The following is a 25,222-nucleotide window of genomic DNA, read 5'->3' as shown; positions in this document are numbered from 1 at the left end:
CCGTATTTATCGGCGTATAACACGCACCTTCATTTTAAAAGTGAAATCTCAGGAAAAAAAGTTAAATTTCTAAATAAAAACTTTGAAGCAAATTAAGGGTAACTCAGGGTAACTCAAAGGTTAGAAGCAGCCTGCCCCCCCCTCGCCTCCGCTCCCATGGTACTGAGCTTGCTCAATTATCTTTCTCTACCTGTAAGAGCATAATGTATGTCTAGCCTGAAGATTCCTTTTGGCTTGGTCTTAGCTTTATGACTGTGCAGAGTGAGTTGCACTGTCCTAGGACTATCGCAGGATGACATAACTCAACAAGACCCAACACCAGTACATAGGTGGATGCCAACTGCCATATGCCCCCCGGTGGTCTTCAGCCAGCACCAGCACCTGCTGCCTCTCTCCCCCTTCCTAGCCGCCTGTCACATTTAGCAGTGACGTCGGCGGCAGGCTGGGGGATGTTCGCGGCTCGGGAGGACTCGGGTGCCTGAGCGCTTCCGAGTCCCCCCGAGCCTGGCCGACATTACCCGAGCCTGCCGCCGACGTCACTGTAAAGTGACAGGCGGGCCGGGGGGATCGGGGAAGCTCCGATCGCCGGAGCACAGGGACAGGGGGGGACTGGGGGACTGGGCTGGAGCTGATCGGAGGTATGGGGTAGAGGTGCTGCGCCAGTGGTGCACACCTGGACACCACTGGCGCGCACCTATTATATAATACAGGTACCGTCGGGTGTATTTACCGCCGTATAGCACGCATATCGGCGTATAACACGCACCCATCTTTTCCCCCTGTTTTCAGGGGGGAAAAAGTGCGTGTTATACGCCGATAAATACGGTATTTGTATTGCTGTGATATTGGCGCTTAAGCCCCTTGTGAAAGGATGCACCAAGCTACACCATCAAGCATGTCTGTCAGTTCCTCTGGTCCTCTGCTCTGTTAAGGTCCATACACACTGGATTTTTTTGCCCGGCTTGTATGGATAACTATGATGGGGAAAATTTCTGTGCTGAAAAACGCTCAGTGCATACACACTGAGTGTTTTTCGCCCGTTTTAGCGATTTTTGCTGGTAGTACCAGCAGATGAGGTGGCAGCCAGCTCATCACTGCCCCATACACACTGGGCGGCTTTCAAGCTGAACGCCGCTCAAACGGTCTACAGCATGATGGTCGACAGTCATTAGGTTGACATGGGAAAAGGTTGACATGGGAAAAGGTTGACAGGTCATTAGTTGGACAATGTCTAAGTTGACAGTCAAAAGGTCGACATGGGTTTCCCACTTTTTTTTTTACCTGAATGTCAACACAGTCGACATGGACACAGTTTAAAGTGCACCGCATCGCTCTCTGTGCGTCAGGCACGATGCCTCGCTGCGCTCGGCACACTATTTTATTCTCCCATCACGCCCTAGTGGAGGGTAGGGCATGAAATACCGCCTGTCGGCACGTCGGCTCAAAAAACATTGAAAAAACCCATGTTGACCTTTTGACTGTCGACCTAGACACTGTTGAACTAACGACCTTTCGCCCTCTCCCCATGTCGACCTTTTTCCCATGTGGACCTTTTTCCCATGTCGACCTTTTTCCCATGTCGACCTAATGGTGTCGACCTAATGACTGTCGACAATCATGCTGTAGACCAAATGACAACATCCCCTAAAGTTTCCCGTTAGCCATTTGTTCTCGCGGTTGATGAGCATTAGTAAACCACAAGTGACTTTCCGAAACCAGATCATGTTGACTGAGCTGTCAATCATGAGGCTACTCTAACATCCAGTAAAAATGAACTTAGAGTTTACGGATACAGTGCCTTTACTTAAATAATCCTGTATATGTCTCTTGGTTACAGCGTTTAGGTTAGATAGGGATGCAGTGATGGGCGTAGATAAAGTACAACCTATCCGCTCCTAGCTGCCTTGTTACGGGCTGTCTTTGACAAATGACAGTAGCTGATTGGCTGGCATTTTATCTCCATCCATGGCTTGGTAATCGGACCCATTACATTTTTTCAATCGTCTGTATCCGAGTGAGTGTGAGTGTGTGTGTTTGTGCGCGTGCGCGCAGATTAAACTGTGATAAAGAAAATAACGTACTCTGTGTTTCAACCCAATACCCCTATAATACCTTGATTGATTACAGTGATTACATTATTGGCCAGCTTTAGTTCTGTACATTATATGCAATACTGACAGTTACTAAAGTGAAACAAACCTTTTTCTCTGAGCAGTGGTTTCCAATAGATTTCCCAAATTTCGAACCTTCACTTAAATCGTAATATCCGAGTATAACGGATGAATTTCTGATTTTCCTAATATACGTACTTAGGATTTCACAGCACAAGAGGTGTCTATGTTCTCTACACACCTTGTACCTCTCTGCTCACTGAGGGTCCTGTTCTTCAGCCTCTTCTGAGAGGTATTCTTGGCCAATATAAATATTGATGCTTGGCGGGGTTCTTAAACTCAACACCACCGTACAGTAGTTCATAATCGGTTAATATCCATCACGGGACGTTTTTCCTTTATAGGACCGGTAGCTTTTCCCAGTCCTGCGTGGGATAGGAGAGCAGGGAAGCTACGAAGGGGTTAATGAGTGTTGGCGCGGCTATCCTAATCTCCCATATGCATCCTTTTGTCACGGTACTTGGCAGTCATCTTTTGAAAGGATCCTTTTTTTAATTTAAAATGCTGGCGAGCGCTCGCTGAACTTCCCCTAAATCGTAGGATCGGCATGAAAAAGTTTTCAATCCACACGTGGCACTATAAAAGCCTCAAACTGGTTTCTTTTTTCTTTTTTTTTTTTTGTGTGTGTGTGTTTTTTTTTTCTTTTTCCTTCATTCCTTCTCCTTTGGGATATCAGACGCACTGAATGGATTTGGTGGATGCTATGAAGGCAGTTGGGGCACTTGTAGCGGCGTTCCGAGCAACTTGTCGCACCGTTGGTAGAAGGGGTTACTGTACTTTTGTGTAAAGACGGCTCTGTATCTTCCCGATATAACTCCTGATTCCTCTGCTATGTACAGGGAGGTGAGACTCGGGAGGAACGGTATCGAGGAGATTAAACAGCACGCTTTCTTCAAGAACGACCAGTGGACCTGGGATAATATTAGGGAAAGTAAGTGCATTGGCTTGTTGTTTTTTATACAGCTTTATAAAGTACGTTGTCATTTTCTTTTAATCATTTCTTATATGTATAATGTGATGTTACATATTCCTGCATATCTGGTATATAAGCAAATGTTAGATTCAATTAATATTCAACTGCTGGAGAATGACTGTTGTATTATATATAGTCTTTATTTGCAGCATTGCTGTGTACATAGAAGATTACTATTGCAGTGTGTGCATAATTTATGTTTGTATCTATATGTATTTCTGTATGTGTGTATATATGTGTATATATATATATATATATATATATATATATATATATAATATTTTTTTTATACTGTGTGTGTATGTTGGGACGCAAACTCGTAGACCAGACAAATCATGTATTCGCTGTATTTGCATTTTTATCTCATATAAAATCCATATAGTGTTTGTAGTGTATTTAACCTTTTTGCTATACGGTTTATTTTGGAATATTGCATCGTGTTGATTTAGATCTCCAGCCCCAGCAGAGGAATGTATGATTTCCCCTCGCTCAGTGAATAAGGAGTTTGTTAGGAGTCACAGATATATTTAAATGTCCTACAATGCTCCTACTATGCAACGCTTATAAGAGTTACGCTTGTTTGTGGTGTGTTTCTGCGTGGTTCATACGCCGCACCTAGATTGGAGCGTGTCCGGGGAAGGTTCTGTCTGACAGATGCATGATAGTACTACAGTATTTTTTACCATCCACACCTAGGGGTCGATCCTATTGAATATGATGAATTAGAGGGTGCGAATCGTTGCGGCAGCGGCCTCACTTTGCAGCAGGCAGAATTCTTCCAAAGTGTCCGCTGCCCCATAGCGCAGGACGCAAAGGGTGCAAAATTAAGTGCTGTTTAAATTCTGTGGCAATGGCACCTCGCACCCTTTACATGTAATAGGATCGACCCTCTAGTATTCAATATCGGTGCAGGGTGCTGATTAGTGAGTAGGGTACATTTTAATGACATCACATCTAGAGTGGTCACCACTACATACCTGTAACCAGGCGCATGTACACCGCTTACTAACTTCTTCTACATCTCTCTTGTATCAGCAGCGAATGTGTTATGTATGTAAAATGGTATAATAATAATAATAATACAAGTAAGCTTTATCTAAGATACCCCATTGCATCTGTCTGCCCCAGTGTAGATAAATTTGGCACTGCTTACTTTCAGAACTGTTTGTTGCACCCAAAATTGTATATATTGCACAAATACATATTCTTATAAATTATAGACGGATATATGCATTGTGACAGGTGTATGTGTGTGTGTGTATACATACATACAGTACACAAACTTCGTTTCATGTTTTGAAACCTTGATTTATGCACAACTAAAATAAAATAGTGTGTATTTCATGTGTTTGATGTGTTTATACAACATAAATGCATTTTGTGGGTCCCTTCCCGGCCTCAAGATACCTCATTAAAATATTATAGTAATCTGTTATTCAAAATGCTTCTGGTCCCGAGCATTTTGGAGAAGTGATACTCAACGTTGTGTATATATTAAGGGGTATTTGTAATTAGTCAGATCCATTCTGACAAGGATTTGGCCTAAAAAACGCCGGGATTTGAATCCCGCGATTGGCGTTTCCAATCCCGGGATTTCGGGATTAGACTGCGCATGCGCAGTCTAATGCCGGGCAGCGTCTGAGCGAGTGCTCAGACTCTGCCCGGCTACTCCTATCCCGGCAGTGCGGCTCTGCGCAGCGTGACAAGGTCACAGGTCACGCTACGCAGGCAGCACCCTCCCACCCTGACGGCACCCGTCTTCAATGTGCCCGCCCACCCGGCTCCTTGGTTCGCCCGCTCGGCTCCCGCCCACCGTCTCCCGCTTCGCCCGCCCACCGGCTCCTGCTTCGCCTGCCCGGCTCCCGCCCACCGGCTCCTGCTTCGCCTGCCCGGCTCCCGCCCACCGGCTCCTGCTTCGCCCGCCCGGCTCCCGCCCACCGGCTCCTGCTTCGCCCGCCCGGCTCCCGCCCACCGACTCCTGCTTCGCCCGCCCGGCTCCCGCCCACCGGCTCCTGCTTCGCCTGCCTGGCTCCCGCCCACCGGCTCCTGCTTCGCCTGCCTGGCTCCCGCCCACCGGCTCCTGCTTAGCCTGCCCAGCTTCACCGCCCACTCTTCCGGCCGCACCACACGTTAATATGCGGGGTGGCCACGGAGGGTTTTTCTACTAGGGAAGCCAATCCCGGGAATCCCTGGATTGGGCATTTTTCAATCCCGATTTCTGGGATTGAAAAAATGCCCCGGGATTGGCTTCCCTAGTCCTATTCAATGCAGCCAAATCTGACCATCGTATTTGGCTGCTACTGCTGCAGCTCACCCTGCTCGGCGGTGTGTATGGGTGAGTGACAGGTGGCGGGGTCAAAACCTGTCGGATTTGTCCGTGTTTCCGAAAAAAGTCTGTGGATGCGCAGCTAATCCATGTGGTTTAAGACCCTGCCGGGGGACAAAATCAGCCCTAAATCAGTCTGAACCTGCTGTCTTTCAGACAAGACGGCAGTTTCGACTGTAATTGAATTGACCACATAGTGTGGATTGAAGGATAGTCAGAGACTAGACAGACAGCCAATAGGTCTAAACCAGAAGATCAATATACAGTAGGTACACAGGGCTAACCATATATATATAAAAGTGATTTTGTGGATATTTGTATTAAATATTGACTTTTTTTATTTTATCTTCATAGCGGCGGCCCCTGTGGTACCCGAATTAAGTAGCGACATTGACAGCAGTAACTTTGATGACATTGAAGTTGACAAAGGCGATGTGGAGACGTTTCCTATTCCGAAAGCCTTTTCTGGAAACCAGCTCCCGTTCATCGGTTTTACCTACTACCGTGAAAACCTGTAAGTATATCATTCATCCGCTGATTGGCTTTCTGCCGCAAGCATTCGCTCTCTCCCGTTCTTAGTGGTATTGTGTTAGGCAGGAAGGCTGCTATGATGCACTATTTATTTATTTTTATTTATTAACAGTTTCTTATATAGCGCAGCATATTCCGTTGCGCTTTACAAAGGGGACAGTGATACAACAAAACAGGGTAATTTACAGACGGTCAAAATGTAGGAGGGCCCTGCTCGCAAGCTTACAATCTATAGGGCACTATACACACTCTGCGGGGATGTGGAACAGCTAGACCATATAGAAAAGGTAGGAGGTACTGCAACATGCTTTATTTTTAATTATGACTTTTAAATGACAAGTCAGGAACCCTGTCCTTGAGTAACCCACTGACCGCATTGGGTATAGATATCATCTCTTAGTCCACCCTTTCTTATCCTGTGACCAAATTGTTTGGAAACCAAACTGTAATCAAAACAATTCTTCGCTTCGGTCCCTGATCCAACCTGTGAGAAGTGTTTAGAAACCGTCCTCTCTGTGGCCAAGTATTTTTATGAGTAAGCGATGCTTAACGTCTTTTTCCTTTCTCCCGTCTCCTTTGCTGAAATGTTTTCTTGTTGTGTTTCGCCCCTCTCAGATTGCTAAGTGATCCTTCCCACACCAGAGAGCAGAAGAATTCATCCATACAACCAATGAAAGAGGTGAGTGCGTCTTGATTGGCTGATCTGCTGTAAATATGTATTGTGTAATTGTGGCACATAGTTTGAGGGGTGGATCCTGTGCTTTGGCATCCGGTTTAGAAAGCCCTGGTTACTCTCCAGAAAGAACCTTTATGTGCAGCTGATGTTCCTACCTTCTAGAATTAAGAATCCTTCCAGTCCATATAATTTCTTTATTTGCCAATATACTGGCTTTTTGACAATCAAACACAAATTTGGTAGCTGAGCCCGTGTCCTCCGTCTCTGACGTCCCCCCGTCTCTGACGTCCCCCCGTCTCTGACTCGCCTCTTTTTTTTTTTTTTTATGCTGGTGGTTAACTTAGTCCTTATCGCTACTGAATAATAAGTTTGACTAAAAGAACGTTTTGTAGGTCTTAAAATATCCAGAGACGCCCATTCATTTACAGAATTATCTGATCTGCAAATGTCCATCTACATTTTATTGACGTCTCATCTCCTTGGACTGGTAGTCCGTCTTTATTCAGGACTTCCGGGAGCCAACCTGGTCTGGATTGGACGGGTGTGGATCATTAGGTCGAGAAGTATTATTGCAAATTAGATTTTTATTGATTTTGGGTATAGCAAGTGCAGTCAAATTCAGTTACAAGATTGTCAAGTAGAGTAAAATACTTGCAGAGTAACGAACACAAAAACTGTTTCGATAACACTGGTATGAGTGAAGAAAAGAGAAAGAGTGACAGGAGGGAGAATGGGTAGGGGAAGGTAAGGGGTACTCTGTACTTTTGTGAGTATTACCATAAGAAAAATAATACATATAATCTTATATATGCGTAAATACGTGTGAACAGCTGAGCATTTTCAAACGCGGAAAGGGTCAGCAAGAAAGTAAGTAAGAGGGAGGATAGGGGAGTTCCAAGTCGCTGGGAAGGGGAGATACTAAGAGGAATGGGAGGCCATAACTACTTTGTAGGTTGCGGTATCTTTGAAGAGCAGCCACCGGGACCAGGTATTCCTAAACTGGGCGTGTCTGTCATCGACGGAGGCTAGGATGTCCTCCATGTCCATGTAAAAGTCTATTTTTTTGAACCACTCCTTTATTGCTGGAGGAGAGGAGGAGCGCCATCTCACCGGGATAACCGACTTAGTGGCGTTGTTTAGGTGACATAACAGGGAGTTTTTATATCTCGAGAGGGGAGCTGGGGAGAGGTGAAACAACCAAAATAATTGGTCGGTGGGGATCTGATCACCGAGAATAGTCTTAGATAGTCTAAAGATCTCTGACCAGAAAGGCAGGATGAGCGGGCATTGCCACCATATGTGTAGTGGATTCCCCGGAGCCCCGGAACAACGCCAGCAGGTGTTGGGGACTCCAGTACCCATTTTGGAGAGGGTGTCTGGACATCTATACCACCGAGACATTAATTTGTATTGAGTCTCGCGAACTGCAACATTAGTGGAACATGCGTGTGCTAGGCCAAAAATCTTTTCCCAATTTGTGTTACCTATCTCTTTTCCCAATTCATGTTCCCATGCTACGTTGAATTGGGGAAGTTTAAGACTGGTATCTGCTAGGATAAAATTGTATAGTATAGAGATAGTATGTTGGGGGGGTGGGACTTATTGGCACAGAGGAGTTCAAAAGGTGACGGAGGGTTGATTAGTGTGTTGAGAGGACCAAGAGAGTGGAGATAATGACGGACCTGTAGGTATCGCCAGTATTCCACATTTGGTAATTTCCATTCAGCTTGAACCTCAGCAAAAGTCAGAAGACGTCTCTCGCTCACCAGCTGTCCGACTCAAAAGAGTCCCCCATCTATCCAGCGGCTGAAGGCCTTTAGGTCCAGACCAGGGGGAAAACAGCTAAGTGCAAGAAAGGACCTAAGCGGGGAGGCTTTTGAGGAAAAGGAGGGAAATTTCCTAAGGGATTTCCAGGTATGCATGGTGGGCCCTATAGTGGGGTGGTCTGAACCAGGTAGAGTGGGGAGCCATGGGGCTAGAAATACCGGGGTGTGCAATTCATGCTGCTCGATTTGAACCCATTGCTTTAACGTATCTCTTCTCGACCAATCAATGATTCTTGATAGTAAGCAAGCCTGGTAGTACCCTCGGATGTATGGGAGTCCAGGCAGCACAGGCTTCCCCCCGGGATATCCAACAGGGGACCGGGTATTCACTACACCCGATCGTGCATATGTAATGATCGGGTGCAGTTAATATATGAATATCTAATGAGCGGCTCGGCTCCCCGCCCCCTGCTGGCTGCTGTGTAAAAAAAAAATATATATATTTTTTTAAATTAAATATATATTCATGTGCTTACAGCATGCCCCTCCTCAGAATAAAATTCCTGATTTTTTTACACCAAATGTAAAAAACAAAACACTTTATTTTAAAAGTTCACATTCCACTTCACCATAAAAAGATAGCGATTGCTACTCGGTGAATCATGGCGATAAAAACCTTAAAATGTATTTGCCATCTGGTCATTGAATAGGGTGATTCACCGTTTTAGTCAAAAAATCACCTTACAGCACAAAAATCGCCGTAGAACATGGCGAATCAGCCTCATTGAATACTGCCCCATGTCTACCGCTAAAGATTGACATGGCTTAGGTCGAAACATGAAATAGGTTGACATGGCTACGGTCGACAGGGTTGGAGGGTCGACACAAGCATTAGATTGACAGAAAAAAGGTTGATGTGCTCTTCCATCCACTATGGCACGGAGGGAGAATAGAATAGTGTTCCGAGCGTAGCGAGGCACCATGCCCGAAGCATGGCCAGTGGACGCGGTACACTTTAGTGGTGTCCATGTTGACTATGTCGACATTGGTAAAAAAAAATCCCTGAAAAACTTGTCAACCTTTTGACTTTTTATCTTGCCGATGTTGCATTAATGCTTGTGTGGACCTTCCAACCCTTAACCATGTCGACCTAATGACCCATACCCATTCTCCCCAAGTCTCTTTTTTGAGGGAAATAATCATGAAAAACTTACCTTATGTTGACCTTTTTCCTGTGTGGACCTTCTGCCTGTCTACCAATAGTAGTGGACATATTGACTGTCAACCTAATGACTGTACACCGGATTGGACCCGTATATTATCACACTTTTATAAAAGGTAGTTTAAGGTGTACGGTAGACCATGGTGCTACTAATGTTCCTAAATAAAGCATTATAAAATGGCACTGAGATGGGAAAATTGGCGAAGGATGCTATTCAGTGCTATTAAGCCTGCAAGTAGAGTTTGTCATTCGTATGTACAGTATATCGTACGATGCCTCGTGTCTCATGTTCTCCGTCTATTAATGTGTGTGTAGGAGTCTGCTCAGCTACAGAAAGCTGTTCAACAACTGGAGGGGAAGCTCCAGCATGAGATCCAAGCCAAAGACGACCTGGAGCACAAATACAGGTGTGATACACTCCCTGTATATAGTATAATGTACTGTGTTGTAAATGTTGCACAGATAGTAGAAGTCACTAGGAAGTTATGTGACCATATCATTATACAGAAATGTAGGCACAGTTATACAGGTCCCAGGATTTGGTGTCTATTTCTGTAATTATTCCTCTGATGAAGTAGAGTATTATTGCAGCATGAAACGCATCAGATAGCACTACTACTGGACCAATCATTACAACATCCTCCGCAGAGGTTCTAAAGAAGTCGTCATTAAAGTCTTACTCCCTCCAAGGAGGCAGGAAGACCAATGAGAAGCTGTCAGTTCAGACATTGCTGATTGGTCGTATAGAGTTGCATACTACAGCCATTTGAAAATAGACAAAAAAAGAAAATAATTTTAACTGCGCTTTTGATGATGGACAAAAATAATGTTTTTTTTTTTTTATAAAACAATTTTTTAATAGTTCTTTGTGATGTCCATTTTTGGGTCCTGGTTCAGGGTCCTTTGGGAAGTGTTTATAATCCGCAATATGGAAAAGGAATGGGGGTGCGGTGCCTGACGCGTTTCCGTATGGGACTGCAGGCTCTGGCTGGCCTCTATTGACAGCTGTGAGAGGCGCTGTGTCATCCAGGAGCAGCTTGTTGGACGCTGGCTTTTCCACTGGAGTCCAATAGGAACAGGGCCCGCTTAAAGAAAGGATCAGCGGGGTGCATTTCCCAAAAGCTAACCTTATACTGTATATCAAAGTGGAGCTATATATCCGATCAGGCCAGCACCAATTTCATGCTATTTTACAGTATCTATGATATGGTTTTTAGTGATTTTTTTTTATATGTTAATTATTAATTAATTGATTTATAAAAAAAAAACATTATTTGTGTCCTTCCTCAAAAGCGCAGTTAAAATTATTTTCTTTTTTGCATTATCAAAATGTCTGCCTCCATAACTACACCTATTTAAGCAGACATGGTATCTGTTCCGGATTATGTTACATTTGTACGCCACAATAGACTTATTGAATTTAACTATGTTAGCAGAAGACTCTTATCAACCAATCATATATTCCCATTCATTATAGTGATCATAGCCTTATGCTTTTATCCTAGTGAAAAAATAGCATGGCCCGAAAACATAAGAATCATTCCAGTCTCAGTTTCTATATGCATCCACACAGTGTATGTACAGTTTATGTGGATTAGGTGGTGTTTGGGCAGACATCCAAATTCCATTTTAAACAATACATTCAATTAAAGAGAGAAATACCTATAATGTGATCATTGGTGGCCATCATCGCTTGGCATTCTCCCCCCCATTCCATGTTATATCCTTTTCTTAACATGATTTTCATGAGAGGAAGAAGGCATTAAACCAATGTATTATTAAGACCTAAATTACAATTGTACAAATTGAGTGAGGCAGTTGGTTCTAATCCTACCTATCTAAACGCTCTTCCCTGAATCTGCCACCTCCTATCAGTTGGCGTACCGCAGGGCTCAGTCTTAAGGCCCCCCTTAAGACTGTCAAGAGGGGGGGAGGTGGGGGGGGTGGATGTCGAGAGCCAGGCGGAGGGAGAAAAAAAAAACATACAAATGAATGGGCAACCACTGATTGGCTCTCTGCCAATTTGCGACCACCTATTAATTTCTGTTTATTTTTTTTTATTATTCACCCACCTCCTAACTACCTCCGCTCCGCTCTTGGCATCCCCCTGCAATCTGTACGATACTCCGCTGATGGCTGCACATAAGATTTATCTATCGTATGTGCAGCACATAAGATCTTCGGCTCCGATCTGACGCGCATGGGACCGTGCATCGGATTGGATGTCATACACATGAGATTTGGGCTGATTTCATCCGATTTCTTGTCCAGATCTGCCAGAATCGGGCGAAATCGGGCCCAAATTACAAAGTGTATGGGGGCCTTAAGGTCCTCTGCTTTTCTTAATCTATATCACATTGCATCTGTACACGGATGATACTCGTACAGTATGTCCCTATCTTCCCTAGATGTGTCACTACCTGCACTGGGCTGTGTCTCTGAAGGCCCTTCTGCCGTTTTGTCTTGTATGTCGTCTCACCACCTCAAACTTTCATCTTTGTAGAACATAATAAAATAGAAGATGCCGACCTGACATCTTTATCCATGTATTTAGCTCTACAATCCACCCTACCCCACAAGCTCTCTAGCTAGAAGTCATATATTACTCTGAACTGTCCTTTAAACCGATTCCAAATCCATGTTATTTACATCTAAAGGATCTTTCTCTCTGGCCGTTCTGCTTAATGAAACGGCGCTGACTGGTCCCCCCCCCAATAGTTGCACCTCTTACTTTAATAATGTATCATCAGGCATTGTAAAACCCGGTTACCAAGCTATTCCATAGATACTGTATGTGATTAGGAAGCAGGTAGAAGCTGGGGCCGATGTTCTCCACTTGGAGGGCCACTTGTCACTGGCCTAATACAGAAGGTCCTGATTTTCTAGGTGTGAATGCTGGCAGGCAAGAGAGAGAGAGCAGCTGTTAAACGGTGTCATTTGCAGTCACGTTTTATTTTAGTAGAATATTTACATAAATAACTATAGATGACTTTTGCCAATCTGATGTCCCCTTGTTGCGGTAATGCTCAGAGTGAGATCATGCGAGTTATGTCTCTGTATATTAATGTTTCCTAGGTCTGTGAATTCTCGATTAGAGAAGACGATGAAGGAGCTGGATGAAGAGGTAATTGTTGCCATATATATTTTTTTATTATTATTTTATATCAGAGATTAGTTAGATTTTCTTCAATGAGCGGCTTCACTGTCCCCTTCCCTGTTGGTACTTAAGGGACCACAGTTGTAGGCTGGGACCCAGCAGTGTTTTTGCTGTTGTTCAATGACATTGCAAATCTGGGGTCCAATTCAGGTTGGCTTGTTAAGCTGCAAACATCGAGCACCTGAGATGTAGCTTATCTGAACGCCGCCTCTCCCCGCCGCCGTTTCCTCTCGGTAACATTTGAGGTCAGAGAAAACTGAGTTTTATTTGTGTGCGGCTGGACGAATACGGGGCGGGCTTCTGACGATGCCAGCTGCTGCCAGCCATGCGCCCCCGGCAGTAATTGGCCCATATGCGTTGGGGATGCCCAGGACACGGGGCGCACCCACAGTTTTTGTAGGCATGCTCAGGAAACGCTGGGTGTCCCCATGCGCCTGCCCCTGTCCGCCCCCAGCCCGCTCCGATGCTTGCGAATAGCTTAGCGACTGTGCAAGTCGCCAAAGCCATTCGCAAAAGGGGGCTGCACAATGAATAATAGAGCATGCGCAGTCTCCAAAACATTGGGACAGGGCCAAACTCAGTATTTTGTGAGTCAACAGGAATCGCCCCCATAGTCTTGCAGAGTGCGACTACAGTAATGTACTTTGTATAAAGCGATTTAGTGGCATGCGCGGATTACGGATAATCTCTTGGCATAGCATACGTGTCCCAATCAGGCCACCGTAGGAATTAGCTGGTTCTGCTCCATTATAATTACTTCTATATAAGCACTTCTAGAATGCCCGTGATGTGATTCTGTACCACTCACTCTCTCACCGCCAACAGATGAATTCTCGGAAGAACCTGGAGTCCAGCAGCCGCCAGCTGGAGCGGGAGAAGGCGCTCCTGCAGCACAAGAATGCAGAGTACCAAAGAAAAGCCGAGAACGAGGCCGAGAAGAAGCGCGGCCTAGAAAATGATGGTATGTGTGCAGGCCTGTAATGCAGCGGGGATGGGTAGTAACTGGAAAAGTATGGACGCCTCATTTGGATGCACTGGGGAAATGTGTAATTCTTAGGGTTCTGCTGCATGAGTCCTGGCAGATGCTCTGCGTCAGGGGTGGAATTATGGGAAGCCGCGAGGCTGACAAACCCCGGCTAAATATGGAAACACAGAAGCAGTCGGCAGATGACAATAACACGAACCATCTAATGTTTATCCCGGTTCTCCCAGATTTAGGATAGCACTGTACCTTTCTCATGCATGTATAACATCCCCTACGCTATCTCTATCTGCCGCCTCTGATCATCCCTCATTACCATATCAGTGAGGTTTTATTTTTCCTCCAACTTCCGCTAAACCTTTTACAGATGTGTCCATGTACGTCTATCCTTCTTTCTCGTTAAACAGGCCAGCTTGTCTTGGATGCGCTGGGCAACTTTTTAGCAACTTCAATAAAATGTGTCTTATTTGCAAAATGGAGTGAATAGTATGCACAAGCAGCTCCTGATGATTGAAATTATATGCAGTATGCTTATATTCTGTGCGCGACCATAGCTATATCTGCATACGAAATGCTAGGCTACACTCTGTTATTTTAAAATACTGTAACGGTCCACCCCTAGTGCAGATACCACCCTCTTGACTGTTTTAAAAAGGCTGTATTATTGGAAAGGGTTGCGGTCATTTGGTCTACTGCATTATGGTCGACAGTCATTAGGTCGAATCCATTAGTTCGACATGCTAAAAGGTCGACATGACTCTAGGTCGACATGGGAAAAGGTCGACATGATTCTAGTTCGAAAGGTCATTAGTTCGACAGGTCATTAGTTCGACAGGTCATTAGTTCGACAAGGTCATTAGTTCGACATTGTCTATGTCGACATTCACAAGTTCGACATGGAGTTTTTCACTGTTTTTGAGCCAACATGTGCCGACAGGCGGTATTTCATGCCCTACCATCCACTAGGGCGTGGTGGGAGAATAAAATAGTGTGCCGAGCGTAGCGAGGCACCGTGCCCGACACATTGCGAGCGCAGCGAGCGATGCGAGGGGATGCAGTGCACTTTAAACTGTGTTGACATTCAGGTAAAAAAAACAGTGAAAAACCCCATGTCGACCTTGTGAATGTCGACATAGACAATGTCAAACTAATGACCTTGTCGAACTAATGACCTGTCGAACTAATGACCTTTCGACCTAGAATCATGTCGACCTTTTCCCATGTCGACCTAGAGTCATGTCGACCTTTTAGCATGTCGACCTAATGGATTCGACCTAATGACTTTCGACCATAATGCAATAGACCAAATGATCCCAACCCATTGGAAAAAGTCACACGCCAAGACTGCTGGTGCTACAGAGTTATGTATAATGTGACTTGCATTGCATGGAGGATAGATGTAAGTGGACACATCTGTACTTCAGTTTTACAGCTTGTCCTGTAAAACTATCTCTTACCCTGTACTATATATTCCTGATGCACTTCTTATGTAGTCTCTCCCTCCTCTACACCACGATGTACATATTAAGGTCTTTGGTTGTACATATTAAGGTCTTTGTGATATACAATACACCATTTACCCTCCTTTACAGAGTTTCTTATCTATGTTCTCCTGGAGTTACAACCTCAAACTTATTTTTTTTCATATGCTGTTTTCTACTCCGTAGCTGATAGTTTTAGTGTGATTTATAGTACTATATTTAGCCTCACTATTGACAGTACAAAACACATTCACGCCTTTCCTGTAGAGCAGAGTTGCACAAACTCTACCATTACAGTTCAGGTTTTAAGGATATCCATGCTTGAGCACACGTGACTTAATAAGTTCCAGTGAAAATTTGACTTAACCATGTGGACTACAACAGGGATATCTTGAAAATCTGGAAATCTCTGAATCTCTGCTATAGAGTAAAAAATATGGATTGCTGTATGTCCCTCTCCATGGCAGAGGCTTACATGTATTGGCACTGGAGAACATCTCCCAGGAAGAGGGATAGTGTGGTGGGCAGTGACAGAGATAGGATGAAACGATACACTTGAGTGATGGTAGAACAAAGCGATCACATTTTTCTTTTCGATTTTTGTACTTTCATTAACTGAGAAAGTTTTGGAGACACTTGATTTCTATCGCTGTTGGTGAAACCTGTTATATATTTCCATAGTAAACAGCCTGAAAGATCAGCTTGAGGACCTGAAGAAGAGAAACCAAAATTCCCAGATTTCCAATGAGAAAATGAATCAGCTCCAAAGACAGGTGAGCGGGAACGTTCCTCAGTCCCTTTTTGGTAATATGTCCCATGCCAAGTACCTGATTTCACTCCTCCTGCTTTACAGCTGGATGAAGCCAATGCTCTTCTGCGCACAGAATCGGACGCATCAGCCCGACTACGGAAAACGACGAATGAAATGTCCAAACAGATCCAGCAGCTGGAAACCAACAACCGTGAGCTCCAGGATAAGACCTGTATGCTGGAGAATGCCAAGCTAAAGTTGGAGAAGGACTATATCAACCTTCAGTCTGCTCTAGAGTCTGAGAAGAGGGACCGGTCACAGGGCTCGGAAGTCATTAACGACCTTCAAGGTACAGAGAGCACGTGTCATGTTCCACCTTTATTCATACATTGTTTTCTGACCAGACTTTCCTAGAGTGCCCTCAAGTCATTTTTCGATAATAATTCCAAAGGGATGACATCATTGTAGTTCTGACACCAGTCTATTTTTGTATTCAATGATCTGTATGTAGGCCGGATATCTTTCCTGGAAGAAGAGTTGAGGAAAGGGAAGGATCTTCTTGCTCGTGCCGAATCCGAAAAGAGGCAATTTCAGGAGAGGCTGGCCGCCCTGGAGAAGGTGACAGATGTTGCTGCATTCACTCTCGGAATATTTCTCTAACCCCAGTGCAGGATGAGGCAGAACCCTGTGAGCGAGCGGCTTTGCCGAGTTTCAAGTCGCAGGGCTGTTCACTCCAGACAGGGCTGGAGCAGTGAAACGCACAGTGTTTTATGGGCGTCCCCATAAAAACACTGGGCTTTCTGCTGGGAACGCAGGCGTGGCATTGCCTGCTCGGGGCGGGCTGCTATTGTCACATGCCGTCAGCACCCCTCCCGTATTTGCTGATCAGCGGCAGAAGTAAGTCAGTTTTGACTGACTTTATACCGAAGGGGAGAAAAATCATCCGATGGTCAGCAATGCTTCTCTCCTCTTCGGCTGCTAGTGAGGGGATTCTCTGGGAGGGAGGGGGCAGTTTGGCTGGTTTCGCTTACCTGTGAGTATACACAGCCTATCAAACAGGTCTGAATTAGGCCCTACGTTTTATCCGTGTTTTGTACAACTGGAATGGAGTCTGTGGTTTGCGCAGGCAGGACATTATCCAATTGCAGAAAGCCTGATTCATGACCAGTATAATGATCAATCACAGTGATGGAGAACCTTCGGCACTCCAGCTGTTGTTGAACTGCACATCCCAGCATGCCTTGCTACAGTTTTGCTATTCGGCCATGCTAACACTGATGCAGGGCATGCTGGGATGCATTATTCAACAACAGCTGGAGGGCCAAAGGTTCCCGATCCCTGCCAGAAAGGGTCAGCCCCAGTGGCAGGAGTAACGTTGCGGTTTATCAACGAAGATCTTGTAGATGTGGGAAGTGTTACCTCCCCTCAGCATAGAACATCTCCGCAGTCTCTAGTTAAAAATACAGATTGTCTAGAAAAGCTATGGAATAAACATTAAATAAACTTTATCGACAACATACTGCCTGTAAGCCCCTGACCACTTGCCAGAGAATATATATCTAACAATTCTGCTGTCCAATACTTCTACAGACACACAAGCCATATACCTGTAGGAAGTGTTTAATCACTGTACATTCTAGAGTCGTATTTTGTTTGGTCCTCCGCAAGCGGGAGCTTTGTCAGTAAAACCACTGTTATTAACCATTCTTCAATTTACACGGTTCTAGGAAAAGAACAACCTGGAGATTGATATGACGTATAAGCTGAAGGCTCTGCAGCAGAACGTGGAGAAGGAGGAAGCGGAGCACAAAGCCACCAAGGCACGGCTAGCCGACAAGAACAAAATCTACCAGTCCATCGAGGAGACCAAGTCCGAAGCCATGAAAGGTAAACCGTACAGCAAATCTCTCTAGTTCCTGTGTCCCTGTTCGGAGAACATGGCAGGAATTAGTGGTGGAAGATCAGATGAATTTGCCGACCACGGAGCACCTTATGACCAAGATATGGAAATGCTGGAGTTTTGTCCATTCGCCGCTGTGTTCTGCGATTACTGCAGCGTCAGGTTACTGAAGAGGGTTACTCCTGGCTTCAGTGAACTATAAGCAATTTGTATGTATATTGTAGAACAGGTTTATTGTTCCTCCGAATCCCCACATTTAAGCAGCGCAATTCCTTCCGGCAGGGCGGCGGTTAAAGCTTTGTCCTGGAAGGACCGTTTAGTGTGTGGGAATGGTTGTAATACCAAACATATGACGCACAACATGCCATCCCTAGTTATCCGAACGCACAGCCACAGGAATCTCATCCTGCTATCCGCTCAGGGGGGGCTGAAAGAGGTCACACGAAGCCAGGGCTTGATTCTTCCTGCGAGGTACGCGTAAGGATTAGACCCGCCTTCTCTGCCATGACTGGACCCCACACGCTTTGGAATTAAGAGACAAAGGTCTAGCTATACCTGTGCCAAGATAAACAGAGACCACAGTCTGCAGGCTTAAGGCCTGGCATCTGTATATAAAGCCATGCAGTCATCGGGCAGCAGACTATACCCAAGGAATTTAACTCCGTTTCTGCTGATTTTTATTTATTTATGATTTACAGATTGTATTTAATTAACCCCTTCAACCATTTTTTTTTTTTTTTTTACTTTTGAATAACTTTATTGTCCATAACAGGAATGGTGTGACAGACATAATACCCAGCACCCCTTCAACTATTTTACTGTGCTTGCATTAATCGTCCCGGTAGATTTGCTAAGGGAGAATGTGCTAGATGATGAGATTTCGCTGTAAGGTTATGTTTGTGTTCCCAGGCCCGGCACCCTGATAATTGTGTGTTACTGCGAAAAAGTGTGCAAGTACAAAGAGGGATGAGCCATTGGAGACATTGCCCATCGCAACCAATCAGCTGCTGACTGAAATGTTATAGAATGCACTTTATAAATGTTACTTCGAAGCTGATTGGTTGCCATGGGCAACTTCTTCACACACTTTCACTGTTATACATTCTGAAGCAGAAAATGCAATGTATTTGGAAAACGCCGTCTAATATATTGGCGCTATATAAGATGACTAGTTACCCGCCTGACAAAATGACAGAACAACAGAGCAGTCGTCGGGGGAAAGTTACTAAGATGGGAGTTCTATTCCAGAATGGATGTTGCCATGGGCAACCAAACAGATACTATCTATTATCTTCTACTGTGGCCCTCCAGATGTTGTGAAACTACAAATCCCAGCATGCCCTGCCACAGTTTTCCTATAAGGGAGTGTTAAAACTGTGGCAAGGCATGCTGGGATTTGTAGTTTCACAACATCTGGAGGGCCGCAGTTTGAGGACCCATGTTCTAGAATGTACCATATAAATAAGTAGATTCTGATTGGTTGCCCATAGCAACATCCCATATGAAGTAGAACTCCAATCTTAGTATATTCCCCCATCATGTCAGCGCTGGCAGCTGTGCGCACCAGAATGGAGCAACACTTGAATTGCTCAGCTGACCGCCATCTAGTGGCAGCCAGCACACAAAACACTTGCCCCATAGATCTGAGGAGCAACATTGTGTATTATACAAGATGTTAATGATAATTATAAATGGGAAATGAGGCAGATGTATTAAGCCTTAATAAGAGATAAATGCAAGGGTGATAAGGAGAGATAAATGTCCAGCCAATCAGCTCCTTACTGACTTTTTTTCAAACACAGCCTGTAACATGGCAGTTAGCAGGTGATTGGCTGGACGTTTATCTCTCCTTATCACCCTTGCATTTATCTCTTGTTAAGGCTTAATACATCTGCCCCAATGTCACTACCCAGAAGACTCCATGCCCAAGTAAAAGGTCAGATGTCACAAATCCCATTTCATCATGAATAGACAGTAGTATGAATAATAGACTAAATAAAGAACTTTAAACTTGTTTTTAACAATTTTAAAAAATGGCCTTATAATATCGGGTGGCGAAGTCTCTTGTGTGTTACCCTTTGAATTTAATTTTGTATATTTCACAAAGTGTGATCAGAACCAAATTCCACGTTAGCAGAACCTTCATTAGACTTGTAGTCTAATGAAGATAAAGTCATACAGAGAGAGCCATCCTCGTCTAGCCCTTTAATAGGATTAAGTGAGCCAGAGCCGTCAGACTTAATCCTATACTAATCCCCTACTGTATTGTATTGCAGCTGAGAAAAATAGGCCTTGGTGAGCCATGGCTATCCAGAGAAGGCTAGCTGAAGAAGGCCCCATCCTGTATGTGCGTGCATTTGCTATATTCACCTCATAGCTGTAATTAATGGACTTGGTAGCACCTGTGTGGGAAAAACACATCTCACTGAGAATTACAGGGGTCCTCATTTTTTCCAAAATCCTTTACCAGCACCATAGCTGTAAAGCCTGAATCCCACTATAACCGGGTGATGCCACTGTTTTGTGCTCTGCTCCTATGCAGGGACATTGGCTGGTTTAATTGTGTCATGTGGGACGCCATAGTCCTATTCTGTCAGAGTAGGAGATTAGCCTAGTACTGGGGCAGGCCGCTGTCCTTTTTAAGCAGAGTCTATGGTCAAAGTGTTAATCACTTGCAGTTCACTGGGAATCTGCGTGCGTTTTCTGCAAATGACCTCCACCCTGCAAGTCAAACTTATCAATAGTTTGCCTTCAGCGTTAACATTATGTGCGTTGGAATCTCGCTGCATGGGTAATACTGGCACGCTATCAAACGTGTTCCTTACATTGTTGCTTCACGTTGTGTGAGTACACTCATTTGATAATCAATCAGCGATTGTCTTTCTCTACCCACAGACATGGAGCGGAAGCTGCAGGAGGAGAGGATATCAAAGCAAAGGCTGGAGAACAACCTGCTGGAGGCGGAGAAGCAATGCTCTATGCTGGACTGTGACCTAAAACAGGCCAGGCAGAAGATCAACGAGCTGGAGATCCTCAAGGACAAACTCACCGAGGACGTAAGTAACTCAACCGCAGCGGTGGTCCTGATTTACTAAAGAAGTGACTGGCCCATTCATTACAAAAATGGAAAATCTTAGGTATAATCTTGGACTGAATGCTATTGGCAGTTGTGTGCAAGCGGGATCTCTGCTTCAGCGCTTGCCTGTGTTTATGCGCTAAAAAAATTGTGGGGGATGGGTTGACCCACATTGTTGTGTTCTAGCGTTCCCAAAAAGTTTCCTCTTGAGAGAAGGAGCGGGTTTACTGTAAGTACTTTAGGCTGGAATTCCACCTTATCATTTATGGTTTCATTGAGTTTGTATCTACACTCAACACTAATGAGCTCCAATAAGGGAGAAAGAGTGTGTAGGTGTCAACGGTCTCAGACTTCACCTACGGTCATGCACTAAATGACTAATAATCAGTGGGTGGAGGTTTAAGCCAGATGTCCACCTTGTCTTGGCCTTTTCCACAAGTCTTATTGAAGTAAAAGTTTTGAAAGCTGCCTTCCTGTATACAAGTGTTCCTAGCTGTGCGGTTTTGTTATCACCAAAGTAGTCTACTGTAATAACAATATATTTTTTAATGGCGAATGTGTGTTTTTGCTATTAGACATTTTTTTTGTTATACATCTTCAGTATTCACATTCATATTCTGACTTTTATTTGTTTGTTAGGTTAAAAACCTGACGTTGAAAACCGAGCAGGAGACGCAGAAGCGCAGCCTGACGCAGAATGATCTGAAGATGCAGCTGCAGCAGGTTAACAGCCTCCGGATGTCTGAGAAACAGCTCAAGCAGGAGATAAACCACCTGACGGAGATCAGAGCGAGCATGGACAAACAGAACGGCGAGCTGCGCAAGTAAGTCCTTATTGTAGACAGGACCACGGAATAGACCCAGTGACCAGTAAGATATTAAAAAAAATAATAATGAGCAAATCCGCAGCATTAACTTAGATGCTTTATTCTAGATTAGCTTTTTATATATCAGACCTTTATTTTCTCTCTGGGATTATATATGCCACAATATCGCCCCAAACTCAGAGAATCAGCTACTCCGCCACTGGCTGCTGTTGGCCATCGTTCAACTTGGACATTGATCTGACAGCTTTGTGTATGTTTGAGGCTTAAGTCGGATTGCTTGATGATATACAATCATTTGAAATACAATAAGATGGAATACATAAAATATATGTAAAAGCTCTGTCTAGACTCATCCTATTGTTATGTCATGTTTTGTGCAGAGAACGTCAAGACGCAGATGGCCAAATGAAGGAACTTCAGGACCAATTGGAAGCTGAGCAATATTTCTCTGTAAGTATACCTTCGCCATCAAACTCAGAAACCACATCCTCGCCTGGCAGATCCATTAGGCTGGTAAAATAGCCTTTACCCCGAAGAACAAAAATCTAGCCCATGAGACCCTTTCACCACGCTTGGTGGTTGCCCTAGAACAGGGGTGGGGGAACCTTTTGGGGTCCAAGGGCCGTTTACATTGAGGCATAATGCCTCGGGGGCCATTTAAAAAAAAAACACGTACAAATCGTCCTGCGGCAGCTGCAGTTTACGAGTCGCCGGTCTGTGTTGTCCGGCGGCTGTGCAGGGAGTCTGATACAGGGGAAATCTCGCGAGAGGTCGGTAGCTCTCGCGAGATTTCCCCTGTACTTGACTCTGCACAGCCGTCGGGCGGGTGGGCGGGCCACAAAGACCAGCTCCTGGGCCGTATTCGGCCCGCGGGCCGGAGGTTCGCCACCGCTTCCCTAGAAGCTTAGCTTTTAAAGTTTTTTTTTTTTATGTTGAGTGAATATTTACATTTATTGCTTTGTATGTACGAAGAACCTTGGTTATAAGCACTAAAACGTAGCGTTTTCATATCCTTGTAAAGACCCTGTACAAGACTCAGGTGCGGGAGTTGAAGGAGGAGTGCGAGGAGAAGGTGAAACTCTGTAAGGACATTCAGCAGAAGGTTCAGGAGCTGCAGGATGAGAGGTGAGTAGTCCGCTTAGCAGGAATTTGTATTCAGCAAGAAGTTATAGACGTACGTTTACTAAATCAAGTTATTGACACTCTATATAGTCAGATAAGTTGTTTTGGGGCAGCATCAGTAAAGTTTACAAAAAAATTTCATGGTAGTTGAATTCTACTCCATTCTGCTGCTCAACCAAGACTCTTTCCCATTTCAGAGATTCTCTGGCCGCCCAGCTGGAAATCACTCTGACAAAGGCCGACTCCGAGCAGTTGGCGCGTTCCATCGCTGAGGAGCAGTACTCTGACCTGGAGAAGGAAAAGATCATGAAAGAACTGGAGATCAAGGAGATGATGGCCCGTCACAAACAGGAGCTTGCAGAGAAATACGCCACCATAAGTTCTGTACGTAAATGGGGCTGGGATAGCCAATTACGTTAGCAAGTATGTCGTTTACATAGTTGCGTTGTATATGTCATTTTGTTCCCCCGAAGAACTAACCAAAACATAATTTAAACTTTTAGAAACTTAAAATATTCACGTCCTATTTTACCTATAAATGTACGTTACGCCAATGTGATTGTGTATTATTGAAGTTGTCCAATTAGAACTTTATTTTTTTTTTTTAGCTTGAAGATGCTAACAAAACACTAACTACTGATGTGGCCAATCTGGCGAATGAGAAGGAGGATCTGAACAACAGATTAAAGGAGGCCCAAGAACGTAAGTCCCCGCACACTAAAACGGGAATATTTTGCCCGCCCGTTTTTTTAAGCACTCCGTCAGATCAAGGCCATTATATATTAGCCGGTTCTGGCAATTTAAGCGACAATTGAGTTTGCTTTTATAAATAATTGCCTACAGAATTAATGGCCATAATCCTGTCATGCGATTGGCAGGCTGTTAGATGAGTGCCCGTATTTCATGGTTGCAATGAACTAACCTGAGGGAAATGGAATTAACACTCTCAGATTTGTCTTTTTCACCTTTAGAAATCCAGCATCTGACCGAGGAAGAAACCAGCATCATGGCCATCAAGTCTCAGTATGAGAAACAGCTGTTGAATGAGAGAACTCTAAAGACCCAGGTACGATTACGGATTAACCATGGGGCTACCTTCGCTACGCGGTGGTCTTTCTGTAACATCTGTGTAGACCGGTGACGATTATAGGTATTAGATAATTGAACCCCTCTTTTACGTAATCTTTTAGTTTATACAATTTGAATATTTCACCCTCATTAGGCTGTGAACAAACTTGCTGAGATCATGAACAGAAAAATTCCCACCAAGGGCGGTCCGGACACTGACGTGCGCAGGAAGGAGAAGGAGAATAGGAAGCTGCAGCTCGAGCTGAAGTCCGAAAGGGAAAAACTCTCCCATCTCGTCATCAAGTACCAGAAGGAGATGAACGAGATGCAGGCGGTAAGACTCATGGGGTCAACAAACGCAACCAGTGGTGGAACTGAGACACTTACTGGAACTGAGGACCAAACAGGTGGAGTTCGTCCTTGGTCAGAAGCTTTGGAGCTCTGCATGAGATGTTTTCTTTAAGTTCCTTAACTTTAGGACTGTTCCAAAATACTTCAAAGTGTCTTGAACAGATTTGTGCAATAACAAAAGACACGTTTATAACCGCCAAATATGGCAGGACTAGGACTTAATGTCACCAGCTCATCATCTCATGGTCTCCAAGTAACTTGGTCTTCTTTTCTCTACAGCAAATAGCAGATGAGAGTCAGGTCCGTATTGAGCTACAGATGGCGCTGGACAGTAAGGACAGTGACATCGAGCAGCTTCGGTCGCAGATGCAGTCCATTCACATTGGTATGGATAGTACGAGTATTGGCAGCGGGCACGGCGATGCCGACAATGATGATGGGTTCCCAGGTAAAGTTCTGTCCTTTCCGCTCCTACCTCCCTTTTATAGGGCACGTCCAAGTATGTCAGCATTTGCTGGCAGCGATGTCTTGCCTGTTCTCTGTCTTCTGATAAGCTGCCTACCTAATAGGATCGAGCAATACTTTACAGTGTCCCACATGGACTTTTGTGTTCTACAGCTAAAACGGGAAAATCTCGTAAAGCAAAGTTCCTGAGTAACTACTTCTGTTATGTGCGTCGTAGCTAAGTGCACAGAGTCCTACCGGCAGGAGAGGAATCACCTCCTGTCTCCCCAGGGCACGCATTCCTCCTATCTGTTTGTGCCAGGGATTTCTACAGCTGACGTCTGTGTAGAGGACTGGGTGTACATAGGCAGATTCCTGCATGTGATCCTTCTGAGAAG

General features: G+C 44.6%; 1 protein-coding gene across 1 annotated transcript in view; it reads left to right on the top strand.

Annotated features, from left to right (window-relative positions):
* The window catches only part of ROCK2 (Rho associated coiled-coil containing protein kinase 2), a 150,803-nt gene that overhangs the window by 104,022 nt on the left and 21,559 nt on the right, over positions 1-25,222 (top strand). Inside the window, exons 8-26 of the mRNA XM_083178553.1 lie at positions 3,011-3,102; positions 5,825-5,984; positions 6,617-6,680; positions 9,981-10,072; positions 12,741-12,789; positions 13,648-13,783; positions 15,967-16,058; positions 16,139-16,385; positions 16,548-16,654; positions 17,764-17,923; positions 20,832-20,992; positions 21,652-21,836; positions 22,220-22,289; positions 22,861-22,964; positions 23,159-23,345; positions 23,570-23,663; positions 23,933-24,027; positions 24,184-24,363; positions 24,660-24,828. Of these exons, the coding sequence (XP_083034679.1) occupies positions 3,011-3,102; positions 5,825-5,984; positions 6,617-6,680; positions 9,981-10,072; positions 12,741-12,789; positions 13,648-13,783; positions 15,967-16,058; positions 16,139-16,385; positions 16,548-16,654; positions 17,764-17,923; positions 20,832-20,992; positions 21,652-21,836; positions 22,220-22,289; positions 22,861-22,964; positions 23,159-23,345; positions 23,570-23,663; positions 23,933-24,027; positions 24,184-24,363; positions 24,660-24,828 (2,444 nt within the window). The remainder of the gene's footprint in view (positions 1-3,010; positions 3,103-5,824; positions 5,985-6,616; positions 6,681-9,980; positions 10,073-12,740; positions 12,790-13,647; positions 13,784-15,966; positions 16,059-16,138; positions 16,386-16,547; positions 16,655-17,763; positions 17,924-20,831; positions 20,993-21,651; positions 21,837-22,219; positions 22,290-22,860; positions 22,965-23,158; positions 23,346-23,569; positions 23,664-23,932; positions 24,028-24,183; positions 24,364-24,659; positions 24,829-25,222) is intronic.

This window comes from Crinia signifera, chromosome 3 (assembly GCF_055691185.1).
Source record: "Crinia signifera chromosome 3, ASM5569118v1, whole genome shotgun sequence".
Lineage (NCBI taxonomy): Eukaryota > Metazoa > Chordata > Amphibia > Anura > Myobatrachidae > Crinia > Crinia signifera.
This window is presented reverse-complemented; position numbering and strand designations above follow the sequence as displayed.